Genomic DNA, 17556 nt, shown 5'->3' with positions numbered 1-17556 from the left:
CAATCACATATCCCCCAACTAACTCATATTTATTTCTATTTCTACCCCCCATCTTTCAATAATTGCCGCATCTTCCCATTTCTCATTCCAATCCTATTGGTCACTTCCCATCCACACCCAATAACCCCCAAGTCAACGTAGTAAAATGTAATCAAAGCCGCGACCTTGCTCCGTGTCTTTAGGTCTTTTTATCATTTTCCTCTCTTTTTCCCCATCAACTTTGATCGATCTCGTTTTTGTTCTCTGGTGCAAATGCAATATATTATCGTCATCTAAATATCTTGTGCCCGGAGAAAAGGTTTTTCCGCTTCCTATTTTGCAAGTGCAATTTTGGGTCGAAATCAGAACACTCAAGTCCCAACCCGGGGGGGGGGGGGGAGTGGGAGAGAGAGAGGAAGTGCGTGCGTGTCCGCGGTCTGAGTATAAATGTGTAGTAAGCAATAAAAGACATGCGAGACTCTTCACAGGGGAGCTGATTCCCAGGCCCTTTTTCTTCAAAATCTGATATTTACTCACCGTTAATTTAATAATCGACATCTCCCACACCAAAGCCTTGTTATATTTATTGTCTATTTTTCATTTTCCGCTCCCTCTTTCTCTTGTATATCGTTAGTATTGGCGTTTCTTGGACTTGGAGTCCTGCGTTTTTGTCTTTTGACATCTTCGGCTTCTGCCCCATGACCAGATTCTGTTTCTCTTCAACCTGATCGGATAGGGGGGCACTACCCTCATATTTCGGAACCTGGATGACAACTCTGCCACTTCGATTTTCTTCATAGTTGGATTGGAGTTTGAACCCTTGATTGGACATAATTTCCTGTACATACTAATAGCTACAGTTTTTCCCCCCGGGTTATAGATTTGTGAAGCTTTGCTTTGGTTCCGGAGAATGGGCTGTTTTTCGTGTTTCGATTCGAAGGAGGATGAGCAGCTCAATCCTCGGCAAGAAACCGATGATCGAACACAAGGCCACCCAGCTGCCTCCTCTCACATTTCCAGATTGCCGTCTGGTTAGTTAGTCGATTTTTGTTCGATTGTGTTATAAATTGATATCCTTCAATCGTTTATCTTAAATTTGTGTTGCTATCTAATTGCTTGATCTGATCTGATTATATATGATTTATCTATCCTCCCAAAGACATGTTGGCGACCACGTTTTCCCCTTTTCTCTTTCTTCATAGTTATTGAGATATATTTCTTTTAGGATGAATTGATTACTTGTTCCATGAAGTCTTTCTCAGAGACACCACCCGATTCCGATGCTGTTGTTAAAGTTCTTTTTCTCTTTCTTGGAAAATATTTAGATCTCAATATCCTGATTTTGTGCGCTGATTCGAATGTGTACTGGGGAATTTGGGATTGAGGATTTCACCTTTTTGATTAACCAAAGAACTTACTCGGTATCTCGAACTTAATTCGATTTCAATCTATATATGACATGGCTAAATTAAGTATAAACTAAGTGAAAGGACTGTAGCTCAGTGGAATAGACTGGTTGAGTTCTTACTCTTTTGTATCATATTGAATTCAAGATTTCACAGCCTTTATTTGGAGTGACTCTGGAGTTTTAGATACTTATGGATCTGCATTTCTTTGTTTGGATGCCTTTGCAGGAGCAGACAAGCTTCGCTCAAGAAGTAGTAATGGAGGATCCAAAAGGGAACTGCCTGCTCCTAAGGATGGGCCTGGCGTCCAAATTGCTGCCCAAACTTTCACTTTCCGTGAACTTGCAGCTGCCACTCAAAATTTTAGGCCAGAGTCCTTTATAGGGGAAGGTGGTTTTGGACGGGTGTATAAAGGACGTTTGGAAAGCACGGGTCAGGTCAGTCTCTCTATTTTTGCTTGAGTTTTAGAATCAGGAAAAATGGTGTTGTGTTTTTACTCAGGAGAAACTGAGAGAAAAATCACTGATTGTTTGGTCGCATTAGTCCCTTTGGGTCCTAGTTTTGATAAGTTTTATTGTCAGATGGTATCTCCATTTTGCTTACTCAGACAATCCCAAGGATGCTCCTCTTCCTCAATTTCTTCTCAATCTTACAGTATTGCTCATATGATTATTTGATATGGTTGCTTAATAATGTCATAATTTTTCAGATCATGGTACAAATTGTATGACTTTATGTCCATACTACTTTGCAAACTTTGAATTGTGTTTGTCATATAGGAAAATGTATATCTACCCTTTGACATTCCTATCTTTGCTTTTCCACAGCCAGGGAAAAAAAAACAGAAAAGAACAAGAGGAAACTATTTCATATTGAAGTTAATTTGAAGGAAATTCAATAATTTTCTCAAAGAAAAAAGGCAAACATTAATCACAAGTTTAATGTGTTTTTGTGTCCCTAAGGCATCTTGCAACTAGTGAATTCTGACATCTTTTCTTATCTTGACAGGTTGTTGCTGTTAAACAATTAGATAGAAATGGTCTTCAGGGTAATCGAGAATTCCTAGTGGAGGTTCTCATGCTTAGTCTTCTACATCATCCTAACCTTGTGAATCTTATTGGTTACTGTGCTGATGGGGACCAACGTCTCCTTGTGTATGAGTTTATGCCGTTGGGATCATTGGAAGACCATCTTCATGGTATGGTTGTTTAGCACCAATCTCTTAATTATATGATTAGAATTTCTGTTATAGTTGACAAATTGCTGTCATATTAAGAAATCAGGCATCATTATTCTCTTCAAGATATATTTCAACATCCCAGGTGCTTCCACTAATCATGGTCTGATGAGAATCAATGTTGCCTTATTCAGTTACAACTCATAAGGAGGATAGTTTTTTGGAAATGATTGGAAGTTTAGACTTTCTGAGCAAAGCATTTAGTTTAGATGCTGCAAAATGTTACGTCTTCGAAAAAAATGTTTACCTGTTTTTGAACATGGGGTGTAATTGAAAAATCTGGGAGGACATAGTTAGACATGACTTTTTCTTGTAGAGTAACATCTTTTGTTAATGAATGGACTGTTCTTGCTGGGTAACTTTGGTTGAGTCCTTGTAGATCGACTTTCATTTTCTGCATTGCATGTTGGGTCTTTTCTCACATAGCTACTTTAAGTAATGACAAAATTCTGCTGTTGGTGGTTTTACTCTTTCAAAGGATTTTTCATTTGAACTCATTGATGATGAGTAATTATCTGTGGGATTGTGTCCTAGTGTGGCAAAACAAACCCAAGTTGTTTTTACTGAATCTTGGTTATAATTTTCTCTACTTAACTCATGCTCGTGAAAGCTGTTTCTATTTTGCTATTTCAGTTTTGTTGAGGTTCTTTCCTATTCTAATATTTTTATCCCTAGTTTATGCTTATTAAGAGAATTTTCATTTGTGTTTCCTTTCATAATGGTTTTGGGCTAGTCACCTCGATGCTATAAAATTCTTCCTAACAAGGCACAGCATGTTCACCAGTGATCACATATTTCACAAAAGTTTTAGCAATGCTTATTGGTTTATTTTTTGATTAAAGTGCAAAAATACTCGGAAACATTTTCTTCTGGAACTTCTAGTATCCTTAAGTGAACAAGGATATATGGGTACCCATTAATTTTATCAAAGAAGTCAATCTTCTCCAATCCAGACATATTAGTTATTAGGAAATCACCAAATTTGAGGGTTGCCATAACTTGAAGTTGCTCTAGGCGTGGACTAGATCCGATATGTCTGTCTCATTTCTTGTAGTCCTGTCTCTAATTGTTCCATCTGGTAGTATTTACTTTTGGTGTATGGAAATTGTTAACTGAATTTGAAACAAAGATAATATGGCAATTCTGGATGTGAAACATGCATGTTACTTGAATTTCTTGGCCAAAATAAGGTAGAATGGCAGTACTCATTGTACACATACAGATCCTGTAATATCAAGAAGAGAGGTCTATGTTTTTAAATTTGCATCCGGTTCCTTATCTTCTTAGAACAACAGTAAAAAAGACTGGAGAAAAATTCCAGTGCCATGAATAAGCTCCTTAAAGAGAGAAAGGGTATATTAAACTTCCCACAATGTAAAGTTCATTCTTAAACCTTCTTTTGATGAAGCCGAACATGATATGTGGATTAACGTCCCATGTCAGGACCAAATCATTGAATATAGTACCGTGTTTTCAACTATTAAATTAATGGCTAGATATGCGAGGTTGTGAGCTTAAGGCATACTTTGTCTTCTGTTGACCTGGAAGAGTTCCTGAACTTTCATAAGATTGCGACTAAATGCCGTGTCTGTTACACTAATAGATTCTTTAAATATGAACACAATGAGGTTGTGGTTTCAATTAGTATTATTACTTGTGCGCAGATCTTCCCCCTGATAAGGAACCACTTGATTGGAACACTAGGATGAGAATTGCAGCCGGTGCAGCGAAAGGATTGGAATACTTGCATGACAAGGCAAATCCTCCAGTTATTTATAGGGACTTCAAGTCATCTAATATATTATTAGATGAAGGATTTCATCCAAAGCTTTCTGACTTTGGTCTTGCGAAGCTTGGTCCGGTTGGTGATAAGTCGCACGTTTCCACCAGAGTCATGGGAACTTATGGTTACTGTGCTCCTGAGTATGCCATGACTGGACAACTGACCGTGAAGTCTGACGTCTACAGTTTCGGGGTAGTCTTCTTGGAGTTGATTACTGGTCGGAAAGCCATCGACAGTACCCAGCCTCATGGAGAACAGAACCTTGTTACATGGGTAATTCTCTAAATCTTTTACCATTTTAGTTTATTGACTTCATGTCCGTGTAACAATAGATAGAAGTAATGTGACAGTTTAATTTGTACATTTGGGCAGGCACGTCCACTGTTCAATGACCGCAGGAAGTTTTCAAAATTGGCAGATCCTCGGCTTCAGGGACGGTATCCCATGCGGGGTCTTTACCAGGCATTAGCTGTGGCATCAATGTGCATCCAAGAACAGGCTGCCACACGGCCACTGATCGGAGATGTGGTAACGGCTCTATCCTATCTGGCCAACCAGGCATACGACCCTAATGCATCCGGGCATGGTCACCGGGTTTTGGGTGACGATAAAAGGAACAGAGATGAAAGAGGTGGAAGGATATCCAGAAATGAGGACAGTGGAGGATCCGGACGCCGATGGGACCTCGAAGGGTCCGAGAAAGAGGACTCGCCACGAGAAACTGCGAGGATGTTAAACCGGGACCTAGATAGAGAACGTGCAGTGGCAGAAGCCAAGATGTGGGGAGAGAATTGGAGAGAAAAAAGACGGCAAAATGGGCAGGGCAATTTTGATGCTTCCAATGCATGAAATGCTTTTAGGCACACAATTTCTTTACCATCACAATCTTACATGTTAGCTGCTTAATTTACTCTGCTTCTCAGTTCTCACCGTGCGAGGTGGAATTTTATTGAGAGCTGATTCTTTTAAGCTGCTCTACATTAATAAACCTAGCTACCGTTTTGTTGGATGCTACTGCCTCTGCCTGGGTTCTACTGTGTTTAGAATCTTTGTCCAGTGGCCATTTCATGCCATGGCCTTAACATAATGAGATTTGTTGACGCAATCTTCTCGAACTTTTCTGATGCATTTACATTGTCCTCTTGCAGATGAACACGTGGGAGAGTGTACATTATTTGCTAGTAAAACAAAAAAAAAAAAACACAACAAAAAAATTATCACAACTAACCGGCATTGGTTCTACTGGTAGGGATTGTGATTGTTTAAATGCGAGATTTCATGTTTGAGTGAATGTACAAAATGCTTTTAAAAGAGTTATACCCAATTGAGTTCAACAATGTTCGAATTTAACTTGATCAGATAACTATATATATATATATATATATATATATAAAACATTACTAATCTCTTCCGGAATATTTGATAAAAGGTTTTAATGGCAAATATATCTTTAAATTATAAGTTTAGGAGCATCTTAAATTGTAAATTCATTTTTTATATAATATTTTCATTCAACATTTTAAAATAACGCAATATAACCCTTATTGTTAATAAATATTAACTTTAATTGTTAACTGATTAAAAAATTACCAAAAAATAATATAAATGATATTGCACCATTTTTAAAATTTGAAGAAAAACTTAGTATCATAAACAAGTTTAAATTTCTAAACACTTCTAAACTTGTAATGTAAAAGTGAAATTGCCTTTTAACCCTGATAAAATTAGAACGATACATCAAAGATTAATATGAAAAACGGAGGGAGGGAGTTCAAGGTCTTTGATGGCTTCATTTGAGCCAGATTCTAAGTTTCTCTCCAGCATATTTATTGTGGTTTTCTTGTAATCTTCTCTGGGATAGCAGAGAATAATATATTGCATGTTGAAAATGAAAAGACCGGGAAAATTCTAGGTTCTAGCTTCAATATCATCCTTACGTTAGTCTGGTCTTTGCCTTAAAGGTTCTCTTTCCTTTGCTTGTAAGATTAGACCACGACCTATTAGTAAGTGAGCTTTTTATTTTTCCTGACTTTTATTTTTTTTTTAAATATGATCCGTACATATGCCATCTTTGCTTTATTTTGTTATAGGTTCCTTTGTCCACGTACGATGTAAGCATGATTCATAATCACCTTGAATGAGTGGCATCCTTGTGCCGATGAACTTCAATTTCAACGGTGTACGACACAGAACGTTTCCCCCAAAATGAAATTTGACCATTCCTATAAAAAAGTTTACAATCATGGGAATAACTTCTTTTGATTTTTTGATGATTCGTTTGACACAAACCATGTTTATTCAGAATAAAAGTCTTGTAAGTCAATACTCAGTCTCATCTTTTTTTATAAGGTATTTGAGATGGAGAAAAGTGTCGGTTTATTTATTTAAAAAAATATTTTTCAATCATACTCTTACTAATTAAAGGGAGATATATATATATATATATATATTATGAAAAATATAGTTGATAAAATATGATGTGGACGATTTTGTTATTTGTTCAATACCATCACATTTTATTAGACACCTTTAATTTTGTGATCACTGTGTGTGTGTGTGTGTGTGTGTGTGTTTTTTTTGTTAAATCACCTTGTAAAAATGATCTCTGCTCTCCCAACACAATATTTTTATTTATAAAATTTAAATATTTAATTTTGTTTTAAGAAATTGAGTTCCTTGTATTCAGCTGAACCATCAGATTGTGAAAGTTTTCATTGTTATCATATGCTTATTGGATTATTATAAAATTTGAATGGTCATTCATATATCGAGGTTTGAGAGAGAAATTAAAAGGGGGAGACGATAAATAAACCTCATACGAATAAACAAAAATAAAAAATTATTTTACAGAGGGTCAACAATATAATTTCACAAAAAAATTATGTCAAATAAAATTCTAAGAACATCAAGGTAATTCCTTATTTCATAATATTCTTTATCATTTTTTATTTGGGTGGAATTTATTTGTCATTCACATTAAAATAAAGAAAAACAAAAATAATAAAAATAAACGACGCGCTTATTAAATATGTATTAATCATCGTCCAGAATCGCCTTTTTAATTCATTCCCATCTTTCTAAGACAAAGATCCCAAAAAAGTTGGCTGAATAAAAGATTTTATCATTTTATCAACCTTATTTCTAGTCTTATCTTATTTCATATATATTTAAAATAATTAAAAATTTTAAAAAAGATCTTCGGACAACTTTATCTTTATCTTCCGCATTCCGTGGCCGAAAATGCTGGACAGAGTATCCAGACTGATTATTACACCTAAGCAGTCGAAACTCAAAACAGAAAAATGTCTAGCTTCGTGTCGCTGTGATGTTTGTTTTTTATTTTTTTTTTCTTAAAGTGAAAGTTTAACGTTTGAACACGTTTAGTATTATATATATATATATATATATATATATAATGTCGTGTCCAAAATTTGTGCCCCAAGCAAGAGGGGACTCATTACTTCGTCTCTTTCCACATTGTCATCGCAATATGTGTCCAACGAAAAAAGAATACGACGAGGGAGACAAATTTTTCCTTTAAATATTTGTGGTCACATTTTTCAATCAAAGCTTCATATACAAAATAGTTCTTTGTTAATAATTAACTTAGCATTGAATATTAAACTTTCTTTAACAAGTCACAAAAGTTACATCTCCAATGTTATGATGCGTCAAACAAACACCTATCTAATGCATATTTATCATTTTTACGTGGGCTCCAATATAATATATGGAGTGTTTTTAAAAAAATAATAATAGTAAAGTGCACGCTCTCCTTCAAGATTTATAATTTATAGTAAATATCATATATATCTTGCCAAATATTTTGCATTTTATTGATGTATTTGTCTTACGTAGGAAGTATGTTGCTAGAGAGAGAATGTAATAGCCGTATACAGATTCATAAAGCAAACGCATGTAAAATCTATATATTGTATTTTATTGCCAAAAAATAGCTTTATATTATTATGTTATATAGTAATAGAAGACTAATAGTAATATAAAAAAAACAAGAAAAAGAAGTAGTAATGATACATACATGATATGTATGATGATAAAGAGGTTCCCATATTAAAAGTTAATGAGAAGAAAGGAATTATGAATTTTGATCGGATTGTCCGAAGTAAAACTAGGTGATGCAAATTCAATGTTATTTTAATTTTTATATTTTAATATATATGTAAAATCTATGTTAAAGTGCACTCCTTTTTTTAAAAAATATATAGTATTTTTAACTAGATCTTACCCTTAATAAAATAGCTAGTTGTTTTTAAATGAACCGTATCTTTTCATAATCAACCTTGTTTAATAGGGTATCACTTTAAAAAAATAAAGTAATTTATTCAATAAAGACACTTTTTAAAAAAGATAATAATTACATATTAAAAAATTTAAAAATATTTTATATTTTTTTACATTCAACCTCTCTAAAAATACCTTACATTTTTTAACGGAAGAGATACTTTTAATTATTTAATTTTACACAAGATTTTATGTTGGTCTCTTATGAAGTGCCTCATTTAACCCTAACTTAGCTTTATTAACAAAAAATTATACATTAAAATTTTTAAATATTTACAAAACTATTGTTAAATGTTGACGTGTTAAGTTTGACTTTTTGAAATAATAATGATAATGATTGACATAAAAAATAATCATTTAAAATTAATGATATTAGAATTAAAGAATTGAAAAATTTCATAAAATTAAATGATCAAATTGAAACTTCATAAAAAAATTAAAGGACTAAACATAGATTTTAGTCTAAAATCAAAGACAAAGATACACTATTGCAAAAACACACATATAGGATGCCTCATATAAAATGGTTTGTAAGAACAACCATCCTATATGTCAACAATACAGGACGCTTCCTAGTGTAACTGTCCTTTATTTGCTTATGGAATTTTAAAATTTTTTTTTTCTAAAAAAACAAAAACTCATAAAGGATGGTTATCATAAGCAACCATCCTCTATAGCATTAACATATAGGACGGTTTTTATTTGAATATATAGTCTCTAAAGTTAAAAACCCTTGTAATCAGATCAGTTCTTCTTCATCGACCATATTCATTCGCTGCTCTTCACCGTAATTGCTCTCCTTCGTCCTTAATCTCAAAGATCTAGAACCCCATCATCATTATTTTTGCCAGGAACCCAAAACCAAAACCCATTAACCCTTCGAGTTCATCTTCCTTTGGGCTTCGAGTTCTAGGGCTTCATGTTTGTCCTTGACAGCAGCTTCTTGGCTTCAATTCATTGTAAACTCCTTCTCTATTTGTTCTCTATGTTTCGGCATACTCTATGTGTTTGTCTGTACTTGACTTAACTAACCATTTTGTCTCTTTTTATGTGCTATTCGATCACTTTTAAATTTGTTGTTAGTTCTATATGGCCTTAGAGATTCCAGATTTGGTCGAAATCTCGAACCTCATATAGGACGGTTGATACTCAACCATCTTATATGTTGCACTATATAGGACGGTTCAATATTGGATGATTGCTTTTGTAATACATGATGGTTCAATGAGCATGAATGGTAACTGTCCACTATTGAGCAAAATAATCATCCTCTATGGCCATATCTATTGTAGTGGTACTTTTCAACCACCATTTTTTCACCAAAAAAACTGTGAAATAAAACTTTTAATATGAATCCAAGTTGGTCAAATTAATTAAATTTAAAGAGAATGATAATTAGGTCCTAAAACATTTAATTAATGAGATATATGCCTTTGACAAAAACTAAGTTGCAAATATCAATTTAGAAAATTATTTCAAACAACACAAATCTCATATACAATTTTTTATAGTTACAATGGAAATGTAAATATCTTATTTATAATTGAAACTCCTAAATTTATAATTATTTGGATAAATATTTCTCATTTAAAAAAAATTATTAAGGACCTAATCGTGATTAATTCAATCTTTTATAACATGTCTGTCATCCATCTTTAAATTTAAATAATCAAGATGCCGTCATAGCCATGAGTATTGATACTATATGATGCTATTGCTGCTTGCTGCAATGAGCATCTATATATGTTGGACCCGAAGAAGAAGAGAAAGAAGATTTGATGAAGACTAATAACTACATTTATTTATTGGGATGAGAATGGCTACAAATGAATAATGATAAAAGCAAATCCTAATGACTATGGCGAGGTACGTAGTCACAAAGACACACGTAGGCGCACGTAGTAGTAGCACTTGGCATGAGAAGAAAAAAATTAAAAAAACAAAAGACAATAATATAAGTTTAAATTAATGGAGCCAGCTAGCTATTTTTCTTCTTCTTCATGTTGAAGGTTGATGATGATACCCATGAATGAGAGCTCATCTGCAGCCTCACACTGGGCAATCATCTCCTTTCTCCTGATCACCTTCTTTCTTATTCTGCTCTGCTCCTCCATTGATATTCTCACTCACTTCCTGTGGGTGCGGGAACACCTGATCATTACCCCCCACCGCCACCACGACGCTCTTCATCATCGTCGCCTCCACCGCCTTCTTCTCCTCCTTCTCATCCCCCGGCCCGGCCTTGTTCTTCCCTCCGTTCCTGTACATCGCGTACAACACCATCTGGATCACCCCCAGTCCGAATCCCAACACATTTGGGAGCTACATACATCATCACACACACACGCACATATTCTCAGTATCAGTTGAACACACACACACACACACACACAAGTTGACGATGATGATGATGATATATAGACTTACAGCAATGCAAATGTCCCTGAGGAAGAGACCGTAAGCGAACCACAGAACGGCACTCAAAGTGAGAAAAAATGACAGATTGAATGGCATATATTCCACGCTCTTTGTTCTAATCACCTGTGCCTGCACCGCATCAATATATTCCACATCAAACACTTCATTTCTGTCTGTCTCCTCAAATTAATGACTACTATGTAGCATGCATGCATGCATGCATGTATATGTACGGACAATAATCAAATCAATTATTACTGACCATGATGCTCAGAGGGGCTGCAAAAACACTGACTGCCATGGAAACACAAATCCAACCCAACACCTGAACGCGAAGGGAATCATCACGCACCGCAAAGTGAGTCACCACTGCGATCAACCCGAACGCCCCCACGTTCATGGCTCCGAATAGTTTGATGGTTAAGTTCTGATTATTAACCCAAAATCACATATATATCAGATTAATTATGGTCAAGACATTTACATGTATTATTGCGAGTGATTGATAGATAGCTAGATAGATGCATACCCTGGCATTTCTTGGGGCATAAATGAGGTACATGGTGATGTATATGATCTCCATGACAAATCCGAATGAGTTGATGGTGATGAGCAGCATCTCACCGGTCTTGATGAAGGCATAGTACAGCCACAGCATCGAGCTGAACAGCGCCACCAGGTACGGCAGTGACTGGAATCCCTCCGTCGATTTCTTCTTATATATCGTGTAAAATGTCGGCCTGCTCATCCCAGTTCATCAATCCAGTTATTCATCAGTCACATTAATCATCAGAAAACAAAACTTAGAACAACACTTGTGTATATATATAAACACACTTACAGAGGAGCCAAGAACACCATGAACGAAACGATGTTCCCTGCACACCCAAAAGCAACAACAAAGAAATGAGTGGGCAGGATTGAAATGAACATGATGGATCACTGGGACAAGGAAGGAAATTTAAGATGCTTCTGGTTCTGGGGGTGTGTGTAGGTGGGCGATAATAAAAAGGGTTGCCAAAGAAAGAAGAGAGAGAGAGAGAAGAAGAAGAAGCGAGAGAGTGAGAGAGTTGATTACCGAGAATGCCAAAGACAAAAGCGAGAGTATTGTGACCCATGAAAGCCATTGTGATGAAGAAGCAAAGTACTGACAGCGGTGCCTCTGCGTTGCTCCGATCGATGATCTGTGATCAGAGAGAGAAAATGAGACAAGCCCGATGGGGCTTGATCTTGTAGAGGCACTGATGATTATTGATGGATGCTTCAGGTTGAGGAAGGCCTTCACACCCCACCCCTTTATATATGTGTGTGTGAGGGCTTGTGAGCCGAAGAAAAAAGGAGAGAGATTATTTAATGAGAACGAGAAATTCACATGTTAAAAAGATGACGCAAACCCGAAAACAAAAAGAAAACAGAAGAAGGCGCAATGAAGAAGGCATTCAATGGACAGAAGAGAATCAAAATGATGAAGTGAAAGGTGAGAGAAGAAGAGTCATTGACGATAGCCTTAGTGGTGTGGACACTTAACTTAATTAAATTAATTTAATATAATATTATACAGGTCAACCCTAAATCGTTCATCTCATGGAGCGATTTAAGGGTTATTTTAAATTAATCCTAGATATTTAATTGTTAATAAAAAAATCTAAAACTAAATACTAGATTTTTACATTTTTCAAATGAGAAAATGCAAATTTATGCCATCAAAACTGCCTAGATGGACATCGACACTAATGTCTAACACCTTAGTTCTATTATACAATGCATGAGTCCTAAATTATGATTGGGGGGTTTTGTATCAAGAAAAAATGAAATGTAAACTAAAGAAATTAATTAAGTGATAAAAAAGATAAATTAACCAAAAATTTAAAAAAATTTATTTGCTTCAGATGTGGTAAAAGGAACAACTTAGGACTTCACATAGGGTTAACTTTCCCAATCCAATTCAATTAGTTAGACCAATAAAAAATAATAAGATAGTGAAATTAATAAATTTAATTACTTAATTAAAGTAAAGAATACCCATAAACACAAAATTTAACACTTAATCCACAAGAGAATTTATAGTGAATTGAATGTTATAACTATTACTTAGAAACATTAAATTCATTAAAAACAATGATGATTAATTCAAAATGATTCTAGAAAATATGTTTAAATTATCTAATTAAATAATTAGATAAATTATCAACTCAATTGAATAATGAAGAGGTAAAAGGAAAAACCCAAATTTGCAAACACCACAATGACAATTAAATTAACAATGAGAACTCAATTATTAATTTAATTGACAAACTAAGGATATATAAATATAAATTCTAGAAATTCATTCAATACAAAATCAATCCAAATATTAATTCAATCTAAGATTTAAAATATTTATAACCTAAAATTAAATTGTACTCAAATATTACAACTTAAAATTATTTAAAACTAAATAATTCTAAACTCTTGAATTAAAAAGATAAATAAAAAATTACTCCCCAATGGTCTTCAAGTATAAATCTTAAGCTTTAGCTTTCTCCATGGTCATTCCAAGTGTCTTCCAAGCTAGCTCAAGCTCCCACACTAGACCAAATCGGTGATTTTCTCATAGCATATTTCTATAAGAAAATTCCTAAAATTCTATGAGAACATTTCTCACAAAATTTCTCATGCCAAAAAATTTGTCACTAAAACAATCAAATAAAAAATTATTTCACATGATCAAAACTGTGAGAATCATTTCTTATGCCATTAGCTACAAGAAGTTATGACAGCATCTGAAATCATGAGATGTTCTTGTGGAATGGTTTTAAAAGAAGTTCTTTCAATGTAAATCTGAAACAATTTCTCACACATAAATGGAGTGAGAATTTTTATTATATTGCTATGCTGTGAAAATTTTCTATAATAGTCTATTAAAAAAAGAATTTTCTATAACCTTTTTCTATGAGAAATTCTCATATACAACAAATCTGTGAAAATTTCTTTAGAACAAAACTAATGTCACATCACTTGCCACATATGCATCTGTTAATCCCACATCACATGCCATATATTATATTAGTTTATATTGGTAACCAAAACAAAGTTTATGTTAAATATCTTTTACTTTTATTCCTCCATATTTTTCTCAAAATTTAATAAATTAATTATTAAATTTTTATCTTCTCTCAAAATGGTTAGGTGTTTTCCTTCCTTTCTTAAAAATAAATTTTATCTTCAGTTTTTCAATTATCTTAAAAATTATTCTAATAAGAAATTAATTTTAATCATATCAATTTTGTTAATAGTCATTTTGAAGAATTTTTAATTTTTGATGAATACCAATAGCTCACAATAAGTGATTATAAGGATATCATATATAATCAATTTAGATAATCTCTAATCATTACTTTCCTTAAAACAATAAGCCAAAGAAATACGGGCCAAGCATGAATAGTTGAATTATGTTTTTATTATTAACAAAATAAAATTCAAATCTTAATTTTTTAAAATATAAATTGAAATTGAATAAAAAATAAAAAATAAAATAATATAATATAATATAATATTTAACAATTTTGTTATTTGATTCGGCCCGAAAGCACAAGCTGTTACGGTCAAGATTGTTATATAGCCTTTTTTATAAACTTAATGAATATCCATGCATTATTGTTTATTTAAGGATGCTAGAAGCTCCTAGAGAAAAATTTCTTGGTATTTTTGTACCTTATTATAAATATATATATATACACGCATTTAAATAACTTTCTCACATCTATTATTAATGAGAATTTCTAACAATTAATAATATAGTGAGAAATGATTGGCAATAATAATTTCTCACAAGTGAGAATTTGAGAAAGATTCTCTTAACATATAAATTGTGTGAAAATTTTATATTTAATTTATTTTATTATATAAATTATTTATTTATTTTATTTGCAATCAAAAATATTTCTATGCTTAAAAATGTATATAAAAATATGTATGATTTGATCTTGAACAAAATCAATATTATTTGAATGTTTTTAATTAGTTAGTAATAAACTTCATAAAATAAAAAATATATATACACTTAAATACCTTTTTCATAAAATTAATTTTTTAGTTAATTAATATTATTTAACAAAATTATTTGAAAAAGAAGTATACACTTAAATAATTTTCTCACAACAATTATCAATAAGAATTTCTCACCACTAATAAACTATGAGAAATGTTCAACATAACAATTTCTTATTGGTATAAATTTGAAAGAGGCTCTCTTAAAAAATTATCTATAAGAAATACTTGAAACAAATAACTTGAAAACTTTTCTCATGGATAATGTGTCTAAAGAAGTTCTCATCATTAAGTTGACCGTTAGAAATGGTTGCTCAAAAGACTTTTTTCATAAAAACTATTTGAAGAGAATTTCTTATGGTGTACAATCCATCAAAATTATTTATGGGCACAAATTTTGTGAACATTTCTCATGGATAAAAACCATAAGAATCTACTATTTAGAAATGTTTCTCACAAGCACAAATTTCGTGAGAATTGGTTTACACATATTGTCCGTGAGAAGTTATTTTTAGTATATTTTGACAACATTTTTTTTATTTTCTCATGACTACCAATCGTGAGAAAGTTGCCACAAAATTGGCGCCATAATGTATTGTTGTTCTTGCAAATATTTTCATGCATTTTTCACAGATATTTCTTTTATATTACAGTTGTGAAAAAAAAAAGTGAGAAATCATACATAAACTGATTTTTCATGAAAAAATTTACAGGAAATTCTCATGTTTTAATTGCCGTGAGAAACTTCCTTAAAAAAAAATTGTTTTCTTGTAATGCCATGAGTGAAGCTCTTCCTCCAAGCTCCTTAATCGCCTTGGCCATGTGAATAATTTGATAAAAAGATTAGTTAATTGCTAATGGAGGGAGATGTGATGGTGGAATGTGAGGTGGCGCAAGAAGGAAAAAGAAGAGTGGAGGGATGGGTTGTGCGTGGCTGCGGAGAAACAGAGGATTGAACAGGGAAATGAAAAAAATTAAAATGGGGAAATGGATGTGCGCGAGAGGATGAGATAAACGTGAAGCTGTGATTATTGACGCATTATTAGAGAAGAGGTGATTATGGCTCAAAATAAACGTGGGTCTGGACGAACAAGTTGCAGGAAAGAACCCAGAGCTCCATTTCAGATGGCGGCTGTGTGGGTAGGAAGAAGAGTTAGGAGAAAATGATCTGATTGTTAAAAGAGTAGGCAGATGATTTATTAAAACTCCTAACCATTGAATTCAAAAAGAGCCAATAAAAAAATAAAAAGAAAAGGATAAAAGTTATATAATTTTTCTTAGTTAGCAATGTCCGTTGTATTCTTAATGAATGTTGATAATTCATTTCTTGTCTTATTTTTTTCATAGCTCTTGAATTCTCTTTCAATTATCAAGATTCAATCTTTACTATTGAGTTTCACTAAGTATATATCTCCATCACCTAAAAATAAATGGACCCATTCATGTATGCTATATTCCAAATAAATCTCATGTCTCAAGAAATACTTCAAAATTAATTTTTTCAACAATTAAATTTTCGCAACAAAATAGCCAAAAAATCAAATAATGTGTAATAATTCAATAATCCAAGTTAAAAATAGAAAAAATAAAATATTAACAATTCAAACCTAAAATTCCCATAATTAATTCAAAAGATATATTATTTTTTAAAATTGGCTAAAAATTCAAATAATGTCTAAAACTCAAATTAATCCAAAATTATCATTAAAATACATGAAAAAGGTGGCATAAAATATAAAAAAATCTAATGTTTATCAATCTCCACAGACTTATCATTTGCACTCCAAGGTAAAGCAAACCAAATTCAAGGAAAATAAGAGTAACAGAAACAAAACAAGCGAAAATAAATGTTTCAATCACAACAATGAGTAAACTAAGCATTTCAACATCCACTATCTAAGTAATCTTTACATGAATTAAGCTAAAAAATAACATGGCAAATTACTTGACAAAGGGGAACTCAAGCTAGAAATTCCTCACCAAAGGTAATGTGTATGTCACTCATCACATAAAAGTATATAGGTTAGTGTTTAAATACTAATCTACCAATCCAATCCTCTTTCTATAAGCTTGATAAGAACCTAAGTTTTACACCACTAACAAGACAAATGCAAAAATACATTAAAAGGGCTTTTATTACGTGATAATGGGACTATTAAGGAAAAAAAGATAAATGACGGGAAAAAACAAAGGTGAATGCTTTATAAAAATGAAAGGCATTATAAACAAAAGAATATGGAATGAAAGAAATAAGACAAAACTTAATTGGGTTTTTATTCCTCTTTTTCTATTATTTTCTTTATTTTCTACTTTTTTCATTTTTATCATTGGCTATTGACATATATTTTGTTTTTCTTTTATTTTCTATACTTTTAAACCTTTTTTTTTCTTTTCTCTCAATT

The 17556-nt window shown here is 32.7% G+C and overlaps 2 protein-coding genes across 2 annotated transcripts; one reads left to right on the top strand and one right to left on the bottom strand.

Annotated features, from left to right (window-relative positions):
• Nucleotides 1-293: 293 nt before the first annotated feature.
• LOC129308790 (serine/threonine-protein kinase PBS1) lies at nt 294-5520 on the top strand. The gene is made up of 5 exons (XM_054950157.1): nt 294-1010; nt 1614-1822; nt 2394-2583; nt 4287-4678; nt 4778-5520. The coding sequence occupies exons 1-5, from the start codon at nt 890-892 to the stop codon at nt 5252-5254; spliced, it is 1389 nt and encodes a 462-aa protein (XP_054806132.1). The 5' UTR covers nt 294-889; the 3' UTR covers nt 5255-5520.
• A 5034-nt stretch (nt 5521-10554) lies between these two features.
• LOC129310003 (bidirectional sugar transporter N3-like) lies at nt 10555-12360 on the bottom strand. The gene is made up of 6 exons (XM_054951809.1): nt 12204-12360; nt 11967-12003; nt 11655-11865; nt 11388-11552; nt 11135-11254; nt 10555-11029 (listed from the first exon to the last, which is right to left on the bottom strand). The coding sequence occupies exons 1-6, from the start codon at nt 12250-12252 to the stop codon at nt 10757-10759; spliced, it is 855 nt and encodes a 284-aa protein (XP_054807784.1). The 5' UTR covers nt 12253-12360; the 3' UTR covers nt 10555-10756.
• Between the last annotated feature and the right edge of the window lie 5196 nt (nt 12361-17556).

This window comes from Prosopis cineraria, unplaced genomic scaffold (assembly GCF_029017545.1).
Source record: "Prosopis cineraria cultivar Desert tree isolate PC_DT_omini unplaced genomic scaffold, ASM2901754v1 PC4, whole genome shotgun sequence".
In the NCBI taxonomy this organism is placed as follows: Eukaryota; Viridiplantae; Streptophyta; class Magnoliopsida; order Fabales; family Fabaceae; genus Prosopis; species Prosopis cineraria.
Note: the sequence above shows the minus strand (reverse complement) of the source record. Positions and strands in the feature narration are given on the sequence as shown.